This window comes from Grus americana, chromosome 20 (genome assembly GCF_028858705.1).
Source record: "Grus americana isolate bGruAme1 chromosome 20, bGruAme1.mat, whole genome shotgun sequence".
NCBI lineage: Eukaryota > Metazoa > Chordata > Aves > Gruiformes > Gruidae > Grus > Grus americana.
This window is the reverse complement of record NC_072871.1, coordinates 5,934,467-5,955,724: the sequence shown is the minus strand read 5'-3', so window position 1 is coordinate 5,955,724 and position 21,258 is coordinate 5,934,467. Positions and strand designations below refer to the sequence as shown.

General features: G+C 41.9%; 1 protein-coding gene across 6 annotated transcripts; it reads right to left on the bottom strand.

Annotated features, from left to right (window-relative positions):
- Positions 1-243: 243 nt before the first annotated feature.
- Positions 244-20,595, bottom strand: ODF2 (outer dense fiber of sperm tails 2). 6 transcript variants are annotated; one of them, XM_054848861.1, is made up of 21 exons: positions 17,786-17,814; positions 16,651-16,725; positions 16,488-16,561; positions 16,269-16,394; positions 15,476-15,646; positions 13,905-14,071; positions 12,735-12,864; positions 12,316-12,447; positions 11,385-11,459; positions 10,367-10,438; positions 9,665-9,781; positions 8,588-8,773; positions 7,640-7,749; positions 6,846-6,981; positions 6,036-6,146; positions 5,281-5,385; positions 4,560-4,718; positions 3,565-3,665; positions 2,863-3,025; positions 2,383-2,508; positions 244-1,613 (listed from the first exon to the last, which is right to left on the bottom strand). In XM_054848861.1, the coding sequence occupies exons 3-21, from the start codon at positions 16,539-16,541 to the stop codon at positions 1,440-1,442; spliced, it is 2,415 nt and encodes an 804-aa protein (XP_054704836.1). In that variant the 5' UTR covers positions 16,542-16,561; positions 16,651-16,725; positions 17,786-17,814; the 3' UTR covers positions 244-1,439. The 6 variants fall into 6 exon arrangements, 4 of the variants coding, with proteins under 4 accessions (XP_054704836.1, XP_054704832.1, XP_054704833.1 ...); XM_054848857.1 differs by lacking the exons at positions 16,488-16,561; positions 16,651-16,725; positions 17,786-17,814 and adding exons at positions 18,644-18,728; positions 20,396-20,595; XM_054848858.1 differs by lacking the exons at positions 16,488-16,561; positions 16,651-16,725 and adding an exon at positions 18,644-18,729 and having other exon boundaries at positions 17,786-17,939.
- Positions 20,596-21,258: the final 663 nt, after the last annotated feature.

Below are 21,258 nucleotides of genomic sequence, written 5' to 3'. Positions count from 1 at the left end.
CGACACAGCGGCAGCTTCGCCGCTTTTCCCCTGATTTTGCGTATTGCCGCAGAGGAGCCCGGGGAGGGAGGGCTGGAGGGCAGCCGGGCCTGCAGCGCTTCTCCTGGGTTGCAGGGGCAGGGAGAGGCCACCATCCATGTAACAAGGAAAGAGGCTGGAGCGCAGTCGCCTGCATCAAGAGCCCCAAAACAAGGGCCTGAAAACCCCAGATACAGCACAAGGAAGAGAAAATCCCCAACATAACCAATTAAAATGTTGTTTATTGCTTGGTTTACCATAGCACCTTTAGGATTTTTTAAAGTGTTAAACACACACACACGATTACAGAACTCTCAAAAACCGATTAACTTAAAAAAACCTTCAGGTAAAATCTGCCCCATGACCACACCACACATAAATAAGATACAAAAGATAAAAAAATAAAAACAATATTTATTTTTGCCCCCATAAGAACCATTTACTGGAAAGAATAGGGCACTAGAGAGCATGAGTTTTAGGGACTCAACACACTGAGGACCTGATTTTCCAGGGGAAGGTGCAGGGTAGTTTGATGAAGAAGTTGAGTTTCTGTAGCTGCTCTTTAATTGGCTTAAGATCAAGTCAGTATTTCATGCACACCCTGAACTCGCGTGGCATTCACAGCAAAACCCCAGCTGTAGGGCCACTGAGGTTAAACCACAATCTTTCCTATGAATTCAGATGGTTTTGGCTCAGCCCTGGGGATATTCAGGATCAGGAAATGGGGTGAAAGGAGTAAAGCAACATTAGCATCACACTCAGAAAAAAAGATGAGTAGAGAATATACAAGAATCAAGTTAAAAAAACCTTAAAAACCACCAAACAAAATCATTATTTCTGGTATAAAACTGTTTCTGAACACTGTGGTTGTCCAGGAGATAATCTCTTGTAAGTGAGAGCCCAGGCACTTAAGCTATTTTCAGCTTCACATTTCTGGCAGGCAGACCCTTTCCCACCATCTTTATCCAATGTATCAATACAATGTTCAATAGTTTAAAAAAAAAAAATTTAAAAAACCCACAAAGACACCCCCCCCATGATCTCCCCAACACAAAAACAGAATGAAAAAGGAAGCCTCAAAAGGAAAAGAGCTCTTATAAACATTATCATGCTTAACAAACCGCTGACAGGTTTTAGGACTTTACAGGATGAAAAGGATCTTTCTCATCATATGTAAAGCCATCTGGTTTCGGGGCACGGTTTATGGTGTAACGCCAACCTCCAACATCAATCCGATACTGCTGATACCCTACACTTAGAACATATGTCACCATCATTTTATCATCTCATGCTGCAATGAATAAGAGAAAACATCTCCTGACAGTGACCCTAAAACACCAACCTATTTTCTAAATAACATATGGCTTTGAAATAGGGCTCCTTTTGTGCTTAGAAGCAGAGGTGCAATTAGAGCGTTGTCCTCAGGGAGAAGAACGAGAGCGGCTGGGGGAGCCCAGCAAGGCACTTTCTCCAAAAACATTGGCATAGGAAGACTTGAGGAACTGGACGTAGTTTTGCATGCTGCGGTTGGTGCTCTCTGACTGCTCCAACCGATCCTTTAAATCCTGTAGGCGGCTTTCATACCGGCGCTCTGCCTACATAAAGAAGCACAAAAGACAGGCTGAAAGACAGCAACATTCATCTGATTCACGTTAAATTTAAGCTGTTCCCCAAAAGCACTGAGGACAGCAAGAATTAGCACAGCAGATGACATTACCATAGATGGTGCTATGATATTTATAATTTTGTTCTGCTCGTTTCCATCTCCATTCAGCAACCCACTGATAAAAACAGGAGATAACACAGCTAATCAGTTGGGCTTTTAAAACTGATTAGCTACAGTCATGGGGAATTAAACACACTCTTCTGTAAAGCAATTTGACCTGATCCATGTGCCAACCCAACTCCAAGTAAAGCTCAAGTAAACAAGCAGGGCAGACAGGACATGATGAAAGATTCTCGTTCTTTCTTCTAGAAGAAATCATTTCCTCTAGAAGAGAAATTGCATTCTCTCTCAGATAATCAAGCACAGTAAATGAAGTTGAAATCTGTCCATGATATCTGGTGCAAATCTCATCTGAGCATAAGAAAGGTCTGATTCTTTTCTTACACATGCTTAAGTTTAGAGCAAGTTCATTCAGATCATTGCTGTAAGTAACAAGCAAATGAGAGTCCACACCCCTGACTCAGTGACATAACAGCCATGTCATATCACACATCTGTCATGGACACGTACAGCAGAATGTCACATACAGACACAGCGCTGTGTGACTTTCACAGTGTATCCATAGGACCTTGGTTTATGGACTCCAGTTGCTGCAGGACACACCAGCACAGCAAGAGCATCCCTTGCAAATCACTCACATCGTCTTTGCTCCGACGCAATTGATTCAGCTCTGTTTTATTCCTACTCAGCTGGGTCTCTAAATCCAGCATCTTGGACTGGGCTGCCCTCTCTCTAGACGTTGCTCGTTCTCGAGTTTGTTCCACCTACGTGTAACAGAAAAACAACTTTGTTAAAGGGTTGTCTATGGAGAATGATTTTTCCCTACCCTGTTGCCCACAAAAGCCCTATGAAGTTTAATTGGACACATTCTCATACATAAGCAGCATCTCAGTCTTGTGCTTTCCTCTCTTCTGTTGCGAACTGGAGTGCAGAGTTCAGTTTTTCAATGGTTTAAGTGCTGACAAACAGTACCAGTGCATTTTATTATTTGTATTTGACTGAACATGATGATTTTAATTAATTTGGTCCTAGGCTGAGGAAGCATTTCCAGCATTCTCACGGTTCCCCTTTTACAGTCTGGATAGCTTTGGGAGAGTTCACAAACACAAATTACTTACTTGTCTTTTGGCATCTTCAATGGCCATCTCCAACTGACGTGCCAAGGAGCTACATTCACGGGTCTTCTCCTCTAACCGCAGCTGACACTGGTGGATCGACTCCTCACGTTTTGCTATGACCTGAAGGAATTCTATGTTCTGGGTGCTCGTTGTCTCTAGTTTTCTAGGTTAAGACAATAAGGGAAGGAAACCTATTCATTTTAAATGGAGTGTGTCTCAGTCTGCCTTTTTGTCAGGTCCTGACTAATCTGGGAATAGATTCCATTCCCCCTTGAAATGCAAGAGCGCCAAGAAACACTTCTCCATCTCTCAAATCAAAATTTCAAAGATTGAAGGACATACAGAGTATTCACATACCTGCATTTTCCCAGACATTGTCACTAAAAAGACTTTATAAACATGGGTAAAAACACAGTAATATTCAGTAACCTCAAAATTGTCAGGCTACATTGGACAAGGAGCTGGTTTATCTGCTGTGTAAGCTATCATCCTTTCTACCAACATTTGTAAAAGGTGCTGCGAAAACCTAGAATTCTCTCTCCAGCTACTGATTAGAGATCCTTGTGGGATAAGCAAATGCACAGAATCCTGGAGGGACGTGGGGGACTGGAACTAGACTGACGCTGTTTCAATCCCCTGAAAAAACAACGGGAAAAGGATGGAAACAAGGTTAAGAGAGCAAGAGAGCCTAGTATTTCTAACCTTTCTAGCTCCTCCACCTTCAAGGTGAGCTGCTTTTTCTCCTCCTGGGCAGACTGATACCTCTCTCTCGTCATCTCCATTTTGTCCCCCTGGAGCTCAATCTAAAAATTACAGTAAGTAATTACTTTACAGAGGAATCACTACACACACACGACCAACCACCTAAAATGTATGCAGCTCTCCAAAAGAAAACATTCTCAATCAATAATTTCTGGTGAGTCCTAGAAAAGGAACAGTGGATAGAAAAGCAAAGCACTAAACATCCATTTTCCTGGTGCCTCCACTTAATGTTTGGAAAGGTATGAGAAAATTCTTCCATATTGCAAATGAAAAGCCGGGTCTGTAAATGCTTGCATGCAGAGCAGCCACCTGTAAGCACAGCAAAGCACACACACATTAAAAGTAGCCATATACATGACGGCAGCCCACAAAGGCATTAAAGCCCAAAATACCAGGAAGGTTTATTAATTCCAAGCCAATCAGAGTAAAGCAGTCAGACTATGAGATCATTTGCTGTGTCTTGAGGCATGGCTGTACAAGTCATGCCTGTCTATAATTGTCCTGCAATGCCTACACAGTCCTCGTGGGGACAAAAAACAGGGACTGGGAAAACAACTTGAAAGCAGGGTGAGAAAACAAGGTTGGGACAGCACTATCAGCAGAAAACCACAGGAGGGAAAGCTGACGACACGATGGAAGTAACAGAAGTGAGCATTGGCATTAGCAAGTGGTGTCACTGCTGCTATTCAATTCCCAACAAGGTTCTGCACCAAGGGATGAGAAACCTTTCAAATAGTAAGGAATGCTACTAGCTATGCTGCTAACTTCTTGCACAAAGACATGGCACACACCTTTATTTTGCAGTGCACGTTTAATCTTTTCAAAAAAGAGACGAGAACAGAGACGAAGTTTGAACCTTCCTGCGATTAGAAATTCATCTTGGTTTCAGACTTGCGGATTGCAGTGCTTGCAGGTGCTTTCTGCCAGTCCCTTACCCGCTGACGAAGATCTGCAATCATGACAGACAGGTCCACATTCTTCTTCTCATAACTCTGAAGCTGGTCCTGACATTCTGCTAGCTGCGTCTCTGTGATCTTTAGGATCTCGGGCAGCTTTTCCAGTTCAGCAAGCTGGCTCTGGAACTGCTTACGTGCCTACAAAGAAGAGAAACATGAGAAGCTTTCAGATATTCATAAGGTCAAGATTAAAGTTTCTCAACTTCAGTGAAGCTTTGTTAGTCTGCAACCATGATGACACTGTGTGGATATTCGTCCAGTGTTGGAGTTCAAAGCCTAAGGTCTTCTCCTACTCCAAAAGGCTTTCTTCTTAGGACTTGGCATTCCCTGTCGATGGAGTGAGAGTGAGTATTTTGGATCCTGGGCTTCAATTTTACTAGAAGTGCAAGCTGTTTTTTGAGGACAGCTGTTCCACATCAGACAATGGTGTAACCTGCATACTCCACTGTTCTAAACCACCATTTCTGCAGCAAAGGACACACTAAGCAATTTAAACAACTCTAAAGAATGCCATATAGTAAAAAAGAAGCTGCTAAACGTTCAATAAATTTTACAGAATGAATGAGTCCTGAGAAAAATTATTGGAAAAGGCAAACTCAGATAAGCCTTTTATTTCCTATTCACAGCCATTTTTCACTACATTCAGAAGATTAAGATCCATAAGTGTCTACAACATATCAATCTTTAGAGGAATAGTTACCAGTTCAATCTCCTTGTTCATTTCATCCTTTAGTGTCTTGTTCTCTTTATCACACTTCTCCAGTTTTGCTGCCACATCATCTGCTTCCATTCTGGTCTTCAACACCTGGACATACAAAAAACTCCACATACTTTATCTGTCATATATACTTTTCAACAAATGTGCAGTGCTTTGGAGTAACTAAATCTGCTCAAGAATCAGCAACAAGTTTCTTGCCCCACTAACTGCCACCCCAGAACAGTATTTAGAAGTTCACTTTCCATTTCTGTCACCTGGATCATTTGGGCTTTCCACCAAGCATTCTCCTCTCTTGCCTTATCTTTCTACTATCACAATATCCAAAATTCCCCCAAAAGAGCAGCCAAGGAACAGTACTTGCCACACCAAAAGGCAGAAGAAAGCATCTCACTGTTTTCCTTTTGAAAAGGAGCAGGGAAAAGTGAAATAATTAAAACCAGTCTTTTGTTTTCCATTAATCAAGATGTCTGCTGTGGGAGTCAGCTCTTCCTAATGACCAAGTTATCAGAACATAGTGAGGAAGGCAAGTCTTCCACACTTTGGCACACAGACCTGGCAGCCTGAATGCTGCCATTTGAGAAAAAGTCAGGCTAACAGAGACAAAAGAACCAAAACCATATGAAATTGCAACTTCCTCCAAAAGCAAACAAAGGGTTAAGGCATTAAGAAAAAAACCACAACAATGAAGGGAGAAAACACGTTTGTGCAAGGGCTGACGGTTTTGATAAAATGCCTACCTGTGACTTGTAGGTTTCAATCAACCCTTCGTAGTTCCTGATAGAGCTCTTGAGCTGCTGCACTTCCATCTGCGCTTGGTTCAGCTTTTCCTCCATTGGGACCACACTAGCCTGAAAAAAGAAAACATCTTCCATTGAGTGCTTGGAAGTAACTGCCATGCTAGCTGTCTAACATTGCCTAGGCTAAGAAAAAAGACTTGTCAGTATAAGTTTGCAAAACTTTCCAGACTTCAGTGGCTTGCCAAATTTACACCAGCAGAGCACAAAGGTGTGGGATAGATGTGCAATTTCTCCATCTGCCTGAATGAGCTGTGCTACTTGGATTAGGGCCACTCCTTATCTGGATCAATGCCTAGCTTTCCAAGAAGAAAATTATGTAGGTCACCTACAAGATCACCAGGGATAAGAGATGACAGGAGAAATATGCCAGTCTTTTTTTTTTATTCTGGAGATTACCATTCTTTCTGCATGAGCTACAGTTGTTCTGCATAAGCTATAGTTGTTTGTTCTCTGTACGTAGCATGAAGATGTAAGGATAAGATGTAAGATCCCAGCTGGAGGAAACAGCACTGGATTGGAGGCACTCCTAGCCAAAACATGCAAGAAACCCAGTCCTCCCAGAATGTTCACTTTCTTTATGTCTCTTCCCAGCATACTTGCCCTACCATACTCAGGTTATGGTAAAAGTGGTTTGAAACCAAACGGCAGCAATGGGTACAATTCAACACTGTTCTCAGAGGCCAAGCAACTTGTTAAAATTTATCCTTTTTTTACCTAGCATTTCAGCTTCAAACTCCTAGAATAACTGACCTTTAGCCTTTCATTCTCCATTTTGAAAGAAGTGGTCTCTGTGGTCTGTCGATGCAACTTATCCACCAAAGCTTCTCTGTCCTCCCGCATCTTGTCCTCCAGGGTTGTCTGTTGTTCCAGCAAATCTGCAACACGGCTGCCATACAGAAAGAAAATTAATCGCTAAGTGACAAGAAAGAATAAGACTTCTAACCCTTGAAAATTGTTTCAGAAACATGGCTTTTTCCCTATCCTTTCATTTTCCTCCTCCAGTCATGTTTGCATACCTATCTGTTACACTGTTCTACTACCTCAATCTTCTTAGCCTGCTGGAAATTAATTTGAGTTGTCCCCCTGTGCCTCAAATGCATTGCCTCCAAGATACACAGGATAAAGATGTACTTGTCTCGTACCTATTTTTTCCTGCAACAACAACTGTACCGCAGTGACACCAACACATTTATTTAGCTTTAAAACAAAATTGGCACAAACTATACTATCTCTTCTAATCCCTTCCATTTGAGCATCTCAAATAGATCTCAAAAGAAAGCTAACCTTAATTCTTTCAAAGCATTACAAAATGACAAAGGAACAGAGAGTTCTAAGGGTCAGGAAACCCTTAAAAAGTCTGCCTTTGCTGTGGCAAGTCAGCAGCAGAAGCCATCTCTCTCGACCTCTCCAAACTCTGCTCTAGCCTTTAGGTAGTGTTGGTTTTGCTTGGATATTTACAGGCAATCCAACTAAATTATTCAATGTAATGCTATTATTTAATTAAATTAAATTAAATTATCCTTGAACTTAGAAGTCATCCCCACCTGTTCAGCGTAACAATTTCCAGTTCGAGGTCACTCTTGTCCTTTACTACTTTGTTGTAGCGACTCCTCCAGGACTCCAGAGTAGACAGCGCCTCAGCAACATAACTGTCCTGACAAACAAAAGAAATGTGTGAGGAAAAGAGCAAGGGTGACAAAAATGTTACTGGACATGGGATATGCAGACAACATGCAGAGATGCTGGTATGGGTAAGCATGATATGTGCAGAGACTCCACTAAGACTTTTAAAATATTGAGGACAAGTATTTATTTTTATTCTTCCTGATCCTTCAGAGAGAGGTGTTCTCCAACTACTGTCAGCCAACAGACATAACAGCAGCAAAAGAAGAATCCTCTTTGAAGGCAGATGAACTATCAGAAATACAAGGCATGGCTAGGATTCTATTAGTGGCTCTGGTCCCTGGAATTCTAAAAACCTTTAAAGGAGAGGAAAAAAAAAATAAGTAGTGTGAAATCCATGTTCCCTTCTGATCCATTTTAGTCCTAACTTTTCTACTTTATCTTTATATCCTTCAGTCATTTTTCAACAGGAAATTCCAGTACACCTCTAAGTCCTTGTACTTTTCTGCTCAGACTAGTTTTTTGATTAACAACCAGCTCCATTCAGAATTTTCAGCCAAAACCACAAGTTTTATTGTATTTGCTTTTGTCAACCCTCAGATGGTTCTAAAGAATCAGGTGAAAAATCAGATCTGCTGGTTTAGAATGATCTAAGTTGTTGCATGTCCTAAGTTAAGGACATGCAGCGAACATAGCGACAGCTGAGAAAACTGGATTTGTTCTAAACTTAGCATAAATGGGCCAAGGCATCAAGACAGAAATAAATCTCATTAGTTGAAAGCAGAGATTCTCCCCAGGGCTGCTACCAGAAGTCAAAGATTTAGATGCAGGATGTGAAATGAGGTCTCTCCTCCTGTATTATCAAGTACCTTTTCTGCTAGCTGGACAGTCAATTGCTCTGCATACTCTTCACTTCGCTCTGCCCGCTCTTTCTGTGCACGGATGGCTTTTTTCAGGGCCTCTTTATCACGATCTGCCTTCTGCCTTAGCTCTTTCAGTTGTTCCATGATATGTTGCACTTCTGCCTTATGCTGAGCTTCACTGCGCTCCAGATTCTGCAGGGGGGAAGAAAACACACCATATGGAATAATGCCCTTGTACCTGCATATCCAAAGCAGCAACTGATTTCCTAGAAACAGAGGAGAGAGCTGCTCATAAACTCCCAGCATTCAGCCTGGAGCTACTTGGATTCACATTTCACCTACACAATCCTGTCCTAATGCTGACAGACATGTCAGCATGACATGTCTTCCTTCCCTTCCAAGAGTCCTTTCTTCTTTCATAAGCTGCTCTCTTAATACTGATTTCCTCTCCTGACCAAGACAGTCTACTAGTCTTTTGATCTACCTGAGAACATTCTTTTTATTAATGGAAATGCTTGTATATAGTAATGTTGCTTTATGCAGCTATATAGCTTAACAGAATTAAAGCTCTTAAACCATTAACACACATATCATATCAAAACATAACATCATCACAACATCAACAGATATGTTAAACATAAGACTTTGGTCAAGATAAACCAGGGGAACTTTCTCCTCCTCATTAATACTGCAGAAAGCATGCATGAGGGTGATCAAATACAGGAACTCATGGCACAGCATTTCTCCCAGAAAGCAAATTAAATAGTTTACAATGTCTTGATGCTTGACTAAACCAAAACCATCTTTTAAATAATTATGTAGTAAACAACTTAGGAAAAAAAATTCTAATAAATGCACATAGGTTATGATTTTGCCTCATGCTTCAAAAGTGAAAAGCTTTCTCTTTTTTTACTTCATTTGAAAAGTATGGCATGTGTGTTAACGGCTTAAACATCACCAGCCAGTATTTCAGTCTAACAGACATAGCAGAAGAGTCATTGGTGAGTGCTACTTCCCCTGTCAGTCAATTCAGTTCATGAGAGTAAATGAAGAGACAATCCCCAGGGACCAGTGAAAACATACCCGTATCTGTATAGTCAGACGGTTGTTCTCAGCTTCTTTGTTTCGCAACTGCGCTTGTAAATGGCCTCTCACAGCCTCCATAGATTTGGAGAGTTCACATGCTGTCTTTGCCTGGTCCTTAATAAGAAGCAAACAAGATACACCTTTTCCCTCAACAAGCTAATAGAAGGAACACTTTCTAGTATGTAACAGTCTCAGATTTCTTCACTGAATGATCTCCAGCCACCTCCACTTTCCTCAGATGGACCCTCACAGCTCCTCTACTCAAACAAAATGGGCAACAAATGAGTAGTTATTTATTTTACATCAGATGTGAATGACCAGCCTGAAAGATTTGTTCTATGGCAAAACATCGTTCATATCTGGGGTCTTCCACTACATTCCCTTTTTACTTCCTAAACAGAGGAACAGACTGGAATTTGACATCAGGAACCGACAGGACCTTAAACAGAAAGGCAATTCAGTGATAAGCCCAAAGAGAATACTACCTATTCATCCTTATGATGGGTGTCTTATTAGCAGAATATGGAATCCACAGCTGTGTGGGAACAGGTAGCTCTCTGTCTAGTTTTATAAGCAAGCCAGTCCTTTGATCCCTTGGAAAGTAATCGTCTGCAAGTACAAACCCATATTTTGGACTATCTGTGGTTCTACAGAACTGGAAGGTGGAGCAGGGAGGGGAAAAGAGAAAAAGGAAGCTACCTTTTCTGCCTGTATCTGAATGGTGAGATTGTCCACTTCTTTTTCTTTCTCCTGAAGCCTCATCTGAAGTTGCTGGAAAACAAACACCACTCAGATGTTAACTAACACACACATTTAGGTTGGTAGGTGGAGGGAAAGAGGTGTAACTGCCGCCTTCTTGATACCCTCTGGTCCATGGTACTCTCTGTTTGGTATCCACAGCAACAGCATCCTCAGCCCCAGAAAAACAGTTTGCATTCTCAAGAAGAAAGCAAAATGGCTACGCATACATTTGTGTAGCAGGGCATAGGATACCCAGAACAAGGACCTGATAGGACTGTATACTCCACAGACAAAAAGGAGCATTACCTATGTCTCCCAGCACGTTGTATAACTTCTGGCAATATAAGAACTCCTTTCGCAGTTTACAGATAAGGAAATGAACAAAAACTGGCACCAAGTCACTCAGTGACAGAAGCAGATAGAGAAAGCTTATCCTCTTTGTGCTTTTCTGTCTCTAAGATAACATGATAAACATACAGAAACAATAAGATGATTTCCAAACTGAAGAATTCTATCCTGTCAGGGGTATTTTGGTGGTAGATTTTTTTTTCTCTCCCACCCACAGAGTTCTCTTTTTAAAGAAAAACGTAGTACAATTCTTGCTTTGTACATTCAGCACCATAAGAAAAGGCAAGCAGAATCATTTGTGCTTGAAGAACATAATGAGAACAAGGTTAAATTCTCCTTTATAGATGAACACTGTAAATCCTAATGGTGCTCTTATATGTAGGTCTCACTTGTGCTATGCCCATTCTAAGCCCTCATATTTCAAAGGCTACGGAAAATCTATCCACTTCAACGTGGAGGTTGTTAACCAGAGGGGCAATGTAGTGGCTCTGATTAATACAAAAGCCAAAATATTTTTTATTGGTCTAAAAGACTTTAGTGTAAGACTTGATGGACGAATACAAGAAAAGCTTGTAGTTTTAGATATCTCTGCTTTATCTGAGAGAAAGAGATATTTTGGTTTGCTTACCACTTTCTCTGCATCTGAGTCAGCCAGCCTTTGCAGCAGTGCTCCTTGCCGTTCCAATATCTTCTGAGCATCCTTCTACAAAAGAAATACATGAGAAAAATGGTTAACTAAAAAGTCAGTTTTATACAGATTCTTTAGATGGAACTGGGCAAATCAACTATTTCCCCTCAGTTGCAGCAGCAATTCTCAGAAGATACCCAAATTTGCTAAATATTTCACATATCACGCATCTCAAAGTTTTTCCGCTTCTCAAATATTAAAATAAAAAGCATGATGGCAATTTAAGGTCTTTCACAACTCTCTCACTACTCAGCAAAAGTCACATGGAAGAACTCAGTCCCTTTTATCCAGTCTCACTGGTGGCTGAAAGAACTGTTACCATCGGCCTGCTTTGCTCAAATGGAACATAAACTACAGGAAGAACAGCAATTTCATTTCTGTATTGCTCTTACAAGCAATATCGAATTGTTCTGTGCAAGTTGTACAGAATTGTTTACAATTTCTCTGTTATTGCTCTTACAGCCTACAAAAATAAATTCAGAACACCCTTAGGCCCCCATTAGCGCAGTCCACATCTAGTCCTCAGACTTCAGCCAGTGCAACTGTAGCAATAACATTTCACACTACCATGATCAGCAGATACAGTGGTATCCAGATGAGAAAGAGTTGGCAACACAGTAGTGCCTATACCTTTTAATACAGTCAAAGACTTAGATGCTCTAACATCCTCACAGCAGAAAAGTCAGCCTCACTCTATGACGGAGGCAGGGATAAAAAAACCAAACACTATCCATTCTTTATGATACAGGGTCAACAACAGGGTTGGGAAAAAACCAAAAACAGGATTTAAAAGCTCTCAAACTCAATATCAGTCCACAAGACAACATAGCCTCCTGTAATGATCCAAGTTCAAGCACACAGCACTGCTCACCTCCCGGTTGTGCTGTTCTCTGAGTAGTTCTCGTAGTGCCTGGTTGGTTTCTTCAAAGGTGCTCAATTTCTGGAGCAGAAGCTCTTTTTGTCTTGTCAGTGTGTTAATGTCTGAGCTGCTCATGTGTTTCTCCTAGAGGAATAACAAAACAAAAAAAGAAATCAAAAGAATTGTTCACATGGAATTAATGTATGAAGCCAATACAAGCATGGAGCAGAGCACTACGTGTGCAGGAGGTAGCTGGATGCTGCATGTAAATACCCCACTTCCAAATAAAACTAGCAAACTCTGTAAGCATGTTAAATTTCTCCACTTTTCCTTACATTTTTCTGGATCAGCAACTGTAAAATTACATTTTTAAGACAGCCATATAACAGGACAGCGTAGTAAATGCAAGAATAAAAAGGGACAACACCTACAATGTTGAGTCTCCCAATTGTATTTTTCAGAGCATGGATCTGCCTGGCTGCTGCTGCTCCATCCCTTTCTGCCTCACTCAGCTTGGACATCAAACACTCTTTCTCATGCTGCAAGTACTTTTTCTGTAGCCTGTAATGAGATGTCAGCCATCAGAGAAACAAGAAGCCTTGACAGCTGTCCCAGCCACTATTGACATACAGTTGATTGGGTTAAAACTCATTAACACCCTCAAATCAGAGGATAAATGCTCTAAACAAACACTACTTAAGATTTACCCTCTTTCAGTGTAGAAGTTGTTCTGGTAGAAGACAGTAAGTAGATACCAGGAGCTTGCTGGGACCCCTGCTATGAAACAGGAATTTAGAGGGGACAAATTCGGCTTGCACCAAAGCCTGTACACACTATTAAACCCAAACACAATGCTGTGCTTTTCCTGGGCACTTAAGCCACACCAGAAATAAGACTCCAAATGGCCGAACATAAAATAGGAAAGCACAGCAAGATATACAGCTCAAAGATTTTAGCCAGGGGTTGCAATCTCCAAAGTATTCACAAAGTTTCCTGAAAAAGCAACACACAGTATTGAGTGATCATTCTTAAGGAAAAAATAAAACTAACTCTCTTAAAACATTAGTGTCCCCCAGAGACTCAAACTTCCCTAATTCTTTAAATACAAAGCAGATGCAAAAACATCAGACTTGGAGACCTTTGGGGTCACAAAGAATCATGTGGGTTTTTTTCAGTCTTCTCAGGGGCTATGACTCCTGTCTCAGTATGATTTTCACAAAGGCCAAAAATTCTCCTCTAATTTTCAGCTCCACATTTATTCATTTGTTGTTCTACCAATATCGTCACAATTCAAACAGCATCTCTTAACCTTCAAAATATTAATTGCAGAGCTAGGATGACCCTCCAGTAGGCCACACAAGCCAACCGCTCTCAGGTTCCTCTCAGAATAGTTTTTTTCCATTCCAATAATCACACTAGAGCCCTTCTCTGCAGCTATTGCCATCTGAAGCCCCCCTTCTAAAAGGTGTCAAAATATCCAAGAACATCAGTTTTTCAGCAGCACCCAGGGTACAAACTACAACTTCAAATAATGTTAGTGATAAAGCAGGTAGGGCCCTAAATACCATTGCAGTAACAATGGAGAACTGGAGCTTTCTTACACAGTCAGATCTTTCTCTTCCTTTATGCGCTCAATATTGCGCCTGAGCAGTGTATTCTCATGTTCTGTTTCTACCAGCTCTTGTGTGACCTCATTCAGTTCTTCTTTCTGCTCCTCGAGGAGACGCTTTGTCATTTGCTGCTGTTCCTCCTTTTTCTGCAGCTTGGCCTGATGAAGATATTTAAATAGAACTTAAGACAAACTAGGTGCTTTTTGAAGTGATACACAGAATCAAACCAGAGAACTAGCCATTCAACTGCACCAAACAACAAAGGACTATGCTTTTTTTTTTTCTTCCCCTAGATACTTCCTGGCTGTTCCTGTGCACAAAGGACATAATTTACTTACTACCTGGAAATAACTCCCATCCTACAAACACAGGCAGACACAAGCATCCTGTCTCTAAGTCACATACCAAAAAAATTGTTATCAGACATGAGACACGTCACAGACCTCAAATGTGGCAGGAAAGGAGCTCTGGTAGCAGTTCACATGGCTCCCGTTGCTCCACTACTGCTTTGAAAGATCCAGGGAACTGGGTGAAATCAACCTAAATAGTCCCTGGCATTTTGTTTCCATCTACCCATTTTGGATTACCCCAGATGTCTGTGGCAGCTCAGTGTCCCTGCTGGTAGTGTGACTGGAATTGTGCACAGACTACTCAAGATCTGAATGGGGCTCAGAAGTTGACTACTGCTCCCCGTGAATGACACGTGCATCCCATTTAGCAGTTAAGAGCACTACAAACAGCTGAAGATGTGCAAGAAGAAAGAATATAGAGGGGGGTTGAATTACTGTCAATTAATGTGATCTTACACCATGCATTTAAGTGACACCACCAAACATTTCGATTCAATTAACTTATTAAAAGTATCAAAATGGATTTCTGTTTTACAATCGTGCAAGTAATTCTATTAAATTTTGCAGCATAAATAAAATGGGAAATGCTTAATATAAGAATCTACTTGACTCAAATCCTATTCTTGTTCACTGATTTGAACTTCATGTAGTTGTGAGTAAAATAAGAATACAAGATTTGCTACCCTCAGTGTTAACTCGAAGTTAAAAACGCAGTTTGCCCCCACCATAGTGCATCTTATGAAATCTGGGAATGTCTCCAACCCATTTTTTAAGTGGCGTCAAGTACGTAAGAGGCTATCTGGAAAACACAACATCACCAGGTTGCACATTTTGAAACAGAATCAGAAGAAGCGATCTTGTTAAGTGGATTCTTTGACAATAAAACATCCTCATAGTATATTTTTCACCTCAAATGACCAGCTTTCAGATTTGCAGCTTAGGCAGAAGATAGATTATTTGGAAACTGAAGCACAGCAATACCATATTAAATGGATAATGTTTTAAAATGTTTCATAGTAGGGCTTAGGATGTCATGAGGATAGTTCAGCCCTTCTAAACAACTCTGATTTTTTTTTTGTTTTTTTTTTTTTTAAGCGAGCTGCCCAACAGCCTGGGTACTCTTCCAGTGCACCAAGACTTGACTCCAGCCTCCTCTTGCCAAACGATCAGCTACAAGGCTCGAGTCAGCAGGTCTTTACACTGTCTCCTCACCTCATTCTTCAGCGTTCCCACCACATTCATCAGGCTATCTATTTTCTTTTCATATTCGTTCATTTTGCAGTAAACAGCATCCTCCTCATCTGTAGAGAGGTCACTCAGGCGCAGTACTGACAGCATTTTTTCTGAATCTGGAGGTGTAATTTCTAGGCGGTGAGTTGGTCCCTGGTAGAAAAGCAATAAAGGGGATCATTTTTTTAGTATAAAGTTATAAACAGTATTCTAACCCTAACTCTGACAAAAACAAATACCAGATCGCATCACTGCAATAAGGCTAGTAAGAAAAAAAATATAAATTTGTAAACAGCTCTTTCATTTCCATCAGGGAAAGGTCAAGAATGCAGAACAACTAGAACAGAAAAAGAAAAAATAACAAAAGTTCAAATTCTCATCTAGGAAGAGCCAGGAATACAAAAGGCAAAACTATCAACCCATGAGAAAGAAAATATTACACAATACTACACAAATACTGCATGCTTTGGAAGAGACTAAGAACAGCAGCCTCTCTCTGTGCCTCCAGACAAAATCTTGAAGGGGACTAATAAAACTACAATAAACAAATTTGTCTGGCCTCTAGAGGCAGAAAGGCATGATATGGCCATAGGCTGCTAATTAGCTTCCAATCTTTCTATACTGAAAAGCGAAAAATATTTATAAAAGCACTTAAAAAGGATGGTAGGTGACAGTAGCCTTCTTCCAGATCAGGCCAGCTCCCTCACTACACAACTGCTCTCTTCAACCTCAGATAAACCTGAGAGTTTGTTTTAAAGAGCAAAATCAGCCATACCTCCCATTTGCAGGTGGAGTCCCGGACAGATGTTTTGCCTGGGGGTAGCCAGGGGGCCTTAGTTTTCACCCGGACAGCTCGGCACATGTTCACAGTATCCTCTTTCATTTTCTGCTTGTGCTTTTGCTAAAGAAAGAAAAAAATAAAATAAATCACAGACTTTTAAAGAACCATTTACAATTTTTAGTGCTGCAAAACCAAATGAAAGTTCATTCATACAAAAATATCACAGTGTTTCACATGATACATCAGATCAGGTGAGCCAGCAGCCATCCGAGGAGGCTAACACCAGCCTGAAAGAAAGGTTGTTGCACATTCAGTATGGCTAGATGTAGTAAATTTTTGTTTATCATGTAGCAACTCTGTTGTATTACTGGTATACCTGCACTTCTGATGTGACGAGCCTTGCCCAGCAGGCCAGGGGTGGGAGATTGGGCAGAGGGGACAGAAGTCTTCTCTGTATGGATATACACAAAAAAATACCACAATACAACCCATTCATGTGAAGAAGGAACAACCTGGGAGATCCCTTGTCCATTCCAGATTCATCTCACAAAAGAGTAGCTATATCATTTGACAACAGCATTACCAGAGAAAAAAGAACAGTGCAGCGTGATTGGTTATTAAAAGCCCCTGGAGGGTTTTCCCTGCTTTGCAGTCAACTAATACATCCACATTTATTTGCATTGAACTTGAGGTGCTCTTACTGAAGGAAAGTTAAAGTGTTTTGCACAATTCTAACCTTAGAGAGAAATCAGATATTCTAATAGACAATTAATTAATAGGAGACATTGATTTCACTGTCAGGGCCTACCCCATTATGATATTTGCCCTTAGCAACAAACACAAAACTAATAGAGGACTTAGAACAGGATGTCTGCACATAAGGAAGAATGAGCTAGCAACTTCCATCGACTTTTGAGAACAACTTTACATAAACATCCAACTACAAAGGAGGACATGAGATAGCTAGAAACTCCACTTCAGTATTGCCTTCTACCTACTGTGGATAATGCTATGAAGAGATCCTCTTTGTCACATAGCTGAGCAGACTGAGAAGGTGCTTAATGCCAGAAGATGGTTTGAATCCAGACTGGATTTTAATAAACACATTTATTTTAATACAGTCAAGATGGAATTTGAAATACCTAGATATTACCTTTTCCTAGACCCTTCCTACAAAACCAGGGATGAAGCCAAAGAAAAACCATTGTCAGGATGCAAATCCAGGAAATAATAAAAGAGGAAAAAAAAAAAATCACCCAAACCACATCACATTGGAAGCAACACTCCTCACAATCACACACTTGAACATGAAAAGTTAACTATACATTTTATATCATACTTAAATCATCTTAAACACAGAAGACGTTACTGAAAATTCATCATTGAATACGAATTCAAGTCTTACAGTTCTAATACAATGGTAAAACAGATCTCAAAGATTTTGCGGTACTTCTAGGACCATTCACCTTCCTCTTTGTAGCCCTTACAAACACCCAGCTACACACTCCTACCTGGCATTTTGCAGGTGTGGTTTTCTGACCCTTTTTAATATGGACATGGACAGGGGTGTTTTCATCCACATGGACGTGCAAAGGGGGAGATGAAGAACGGTTCTTCATGGCTCTTCTCCCACAAACGGGAAAGGGCAATACAATGAAAGGAAACCTGTGAATAAGGAAACTGGAAATAACAACATTTCCCTCTGCGCTAGAGAGCAACAATGGCCAGCTTTGGTTAAAGTTTGAGCTTTCTTTCGGTAGCATCTGCCATTTTGAATTGCACACTATCTTGCTGTAAAGCTAGGATTAATACAAATAATTTCTCTGCTTCTGGTATTTTCTGCTTTTAACATGGTTATTAACAGACCAAATACAGCTGGATTGATAGCAGACGTCTGTAAGAGTCATTGGAGTTCAAAGTCTTAGATCAAGCAAGCAAATCAAGGGTTCTAGTAACCAACACAATCTGATTGTGAAGAGAAATTTGAAGGGAGAAGAGGAGCATCAACTTAACAGTTTAGTTAAGAAAAATCAACAGGAAACCATCAGATCCTTCCATCCTAGAACACTGAACCTGTAAACTCTTTCATATGTGCTTAACTTTAGGTGTCTTTTTGAAGTTAAACAAACGCTTAAAAGCTTTTGGATCACGGCATTTCTTTAATCTTCAGAAAAGAGTATAACCTTAACCAATACCTAACACAAGACTGAAAAGCCCAGAGATGCAAGGTTAAAGTCATCGCCTTTGAGCTTGATGCTTCGGTTGAGGTAATGGTGTAATGCAATTGCATATCTTACAAAAAAATCCACCAGCAGCACCAATTTGATTCTGGCAGAAAGGTTTTTGTCAGCCTAAGTAAAATTACTTACAGTTATTCTAACGCTTTTAGCTCTTCTGGATGGTGTGCTCTGTGCAGAGACTGCAGTCAATTCATCGTTGATGGATGAGGAACACCTGATACAGAAATAATAAAATGACCACTAACAGGAACAGGTACCACTTTCTGAACATCCTCTTCCTTTCAATTTAAGGCAACATGCAGACTCAAACACATCAAATGTATGAACCCAAACAACACAAGTTGGTGTGTCCTGGCTTGTGATGTCATGAGGGAAGGACCAAGATCAGAATTCCTTACATATTGATGATGAAAGTTGGTTTAAACAATGGAAACATTTTGTACAGTTACATGATGGCCTTACTCAAACAGTTACAAACCTTTGAATTCTAACTGCAATTTTTAACCAGTTTCATAAGAAAACAAGATTTGAACAGTTCCAGAGTACCTGTACATCCCCTCCCAAAACCCACACCCTCCCTAAATTCTGCCATCATTGACAAATTCTGTAAAATTTGACAGAAATGTTCTAGGTTTAGGTTTATAGGTTCTAGGTTTATACAGTTGTGCAGGCTGAAGAGATGCATCCAAACTAGTGCTCCTGCTGAAGGAAACCCAGCACCACACAGACTTGCGTGTGGTCACTTGCAACGTGGTCACTGCCTGCCCAGCGGATACGTGCGTACAGGTTGGCTGAGCAGCAGCTGGGGAGTCAGCTACAGCACAAGCAGCTTCTTGTCTGGTGGTACCTGGAGGACTTGAAGAAATAAGACCAAGGGAGGAGGGATCTTCAAAGGACTAATGTCTATTGGAGTGATGCAGTAGTGGTGGTCTATCAGGCTTAGTTAGCTAACCTTATGGTAACAATGCTTCTCAATTTGCTATGTAAGAACAAGTGTTACAAGTAAAGCGTTACTTGTAAAGTGGTAGAGCAGGATTTTGTACAATCTTCTGCTAGACTAGAATTTAGATCACTCTATAGCTCATTGATCTGTCAGCTTGCCAAGGTTCATGTAATAACCTACTCTAAAACTAATAATACTGCATCTGTTTTTAAGCAGTATGTGTTTGAGACAAGACACACTCATGTATCATGTCAGATAATTACAGAGGGGAAGCCACAGCCATAGTTCCCTTGACCAGGAACAGGAAGCGACAGTTTTCTGAAGGAACAGGATTTCCCCAGCTTCTAGCTATGAACAGCTTCAAACACCGCTGAGTGTTTTAATCCTCCTCTTTCCAAGGAAGGGTTAAACACTCCTCAGGACTGTGAGTCGGCTACAGCACCGACTGAAAATTTACACTGAGCTTTTGAATCACCACAAGCGAAACTCAAACGCTGTCACCCGGCTTTCCCTAGCAACAAGGTTTATGTCAGAAGTTTAAGTAACTTCTCCTGCCATCTCTGGAGGCTTTTCAAAGAAGCTGTGGGTACCTCAGGCTGGCAGGACCTAGTCTCGGGTCAGTCTCTGCTCAAAGCAGGATCAGCTCTGAGGGGGCTGGAAAACCCCCAGGGGTGGCACTTGGCCCTCAGCAGCCCGTCCCAACGCCAAGCACGCTTTCCGTTATGTATTTAAATTCGCCTGATAGTTCCCGCTTTCCCTGGCAGCGCCAAGAACCACCCCAAGGCAGGAGGCACTTCTCACTACAGACGTGACGGGCAAGGCGCCGAAGGAATTATTCCCGGGGGGTCGCACATCCCCGCGGCCAAACGGCGAGAGGACCCCCGCCCTCCCCACCCCTCACAGGGCCCAGCGGCCGCGGCGCGTCCCGGCCCCCTCACCGTGAAGGGCCGCGCGGGGTTCGCAGCCGCTGCCGCCTCAGGAGGTCTTCGTCAGCAGCGGGGAGGCGGCGGGAGGCGCTGCCGCTGCCATGGAGACCCCGCAGCCGGGGCGAGAGGGGCGACGGGAGGCTGCACCAGGGGCAGGAGGCGCCGCCGCACTTCCGGGGCCGCCGCCGCGCCGCCGCCCGCGGCTCCCCCATTGGGCGATTCAAACCCTCCTCGTGACCCGGCCCGCCGCCGGTCGCGTCACAAGGCCCCGCCCCGCAACGGGCACCGTCGCCATAGTGACGCGAAGCGGCCCGGCGGGGCCGGGCTCGGCGCCGCGATCCGCGGGGACCCCGGGACCCCAGGCCGCGTCTGTCACCTCTGCTGTTATACCCAGTAAAGGTGGGTGTAACACCTCACCTTCCCCCCAACAGGATCCACGCAGCGCAAGCAGCTGTATGACAGACCAACGTCAGCTGCACCTGGAATACCTCACTAATCAGCTTCCCTGAAACATGCCCTTTCTTCTAGGGAAACAGAACTTTTTCAAGGCGACAATTAAGGAAATTTAAGCCTTTGGCCGCACAGAGGATCACTCCCATCCAAACCTGCATCGCCTCTCACTACAACAAACATCGGGTTCTACCCAGCACAGCAGACTTCATATTGCACAACGTTACCAATCCAATTGCTGCAACAGCAAATCCTTTGTTAGTCTTGCATGGCAGAAACATCCAGAGATCCCCCGGGCATGCATAGCGCTCTTAATTCTTCTCTTCCCAAAACAAGAACAAACTGATTTTCAGGGATATTCCAGAGAGATCTCATGCAAGATACATCTTTCAAATAACTGCTCGGCACTAGTGATTTCTGTGTAG

Coding starts and splice junctions, on each gene's coding strand:
- ODF2 (XM_054848857.1), bottom strand. CDS start 20,595: ATGGGGGAGCCGCGGGCGGCGGCGCGGCGGCGGCCCCGGAAGTGCGGC. Junction 10,439..11,384: donor ACTCAGATGCAGAGAAAGTG/GTAAGCAAACCA, acceptor TTTGTTTTCCAG/CAACTTCAGATGAGGCTTCA. Junction 3,026..3,564: donor AAGGTGGAGGAGCTAGAAAG/GTTAGAAATACT, acceptor GTCTTAACCTAG/AAAACTAGAGACAACGAGCA.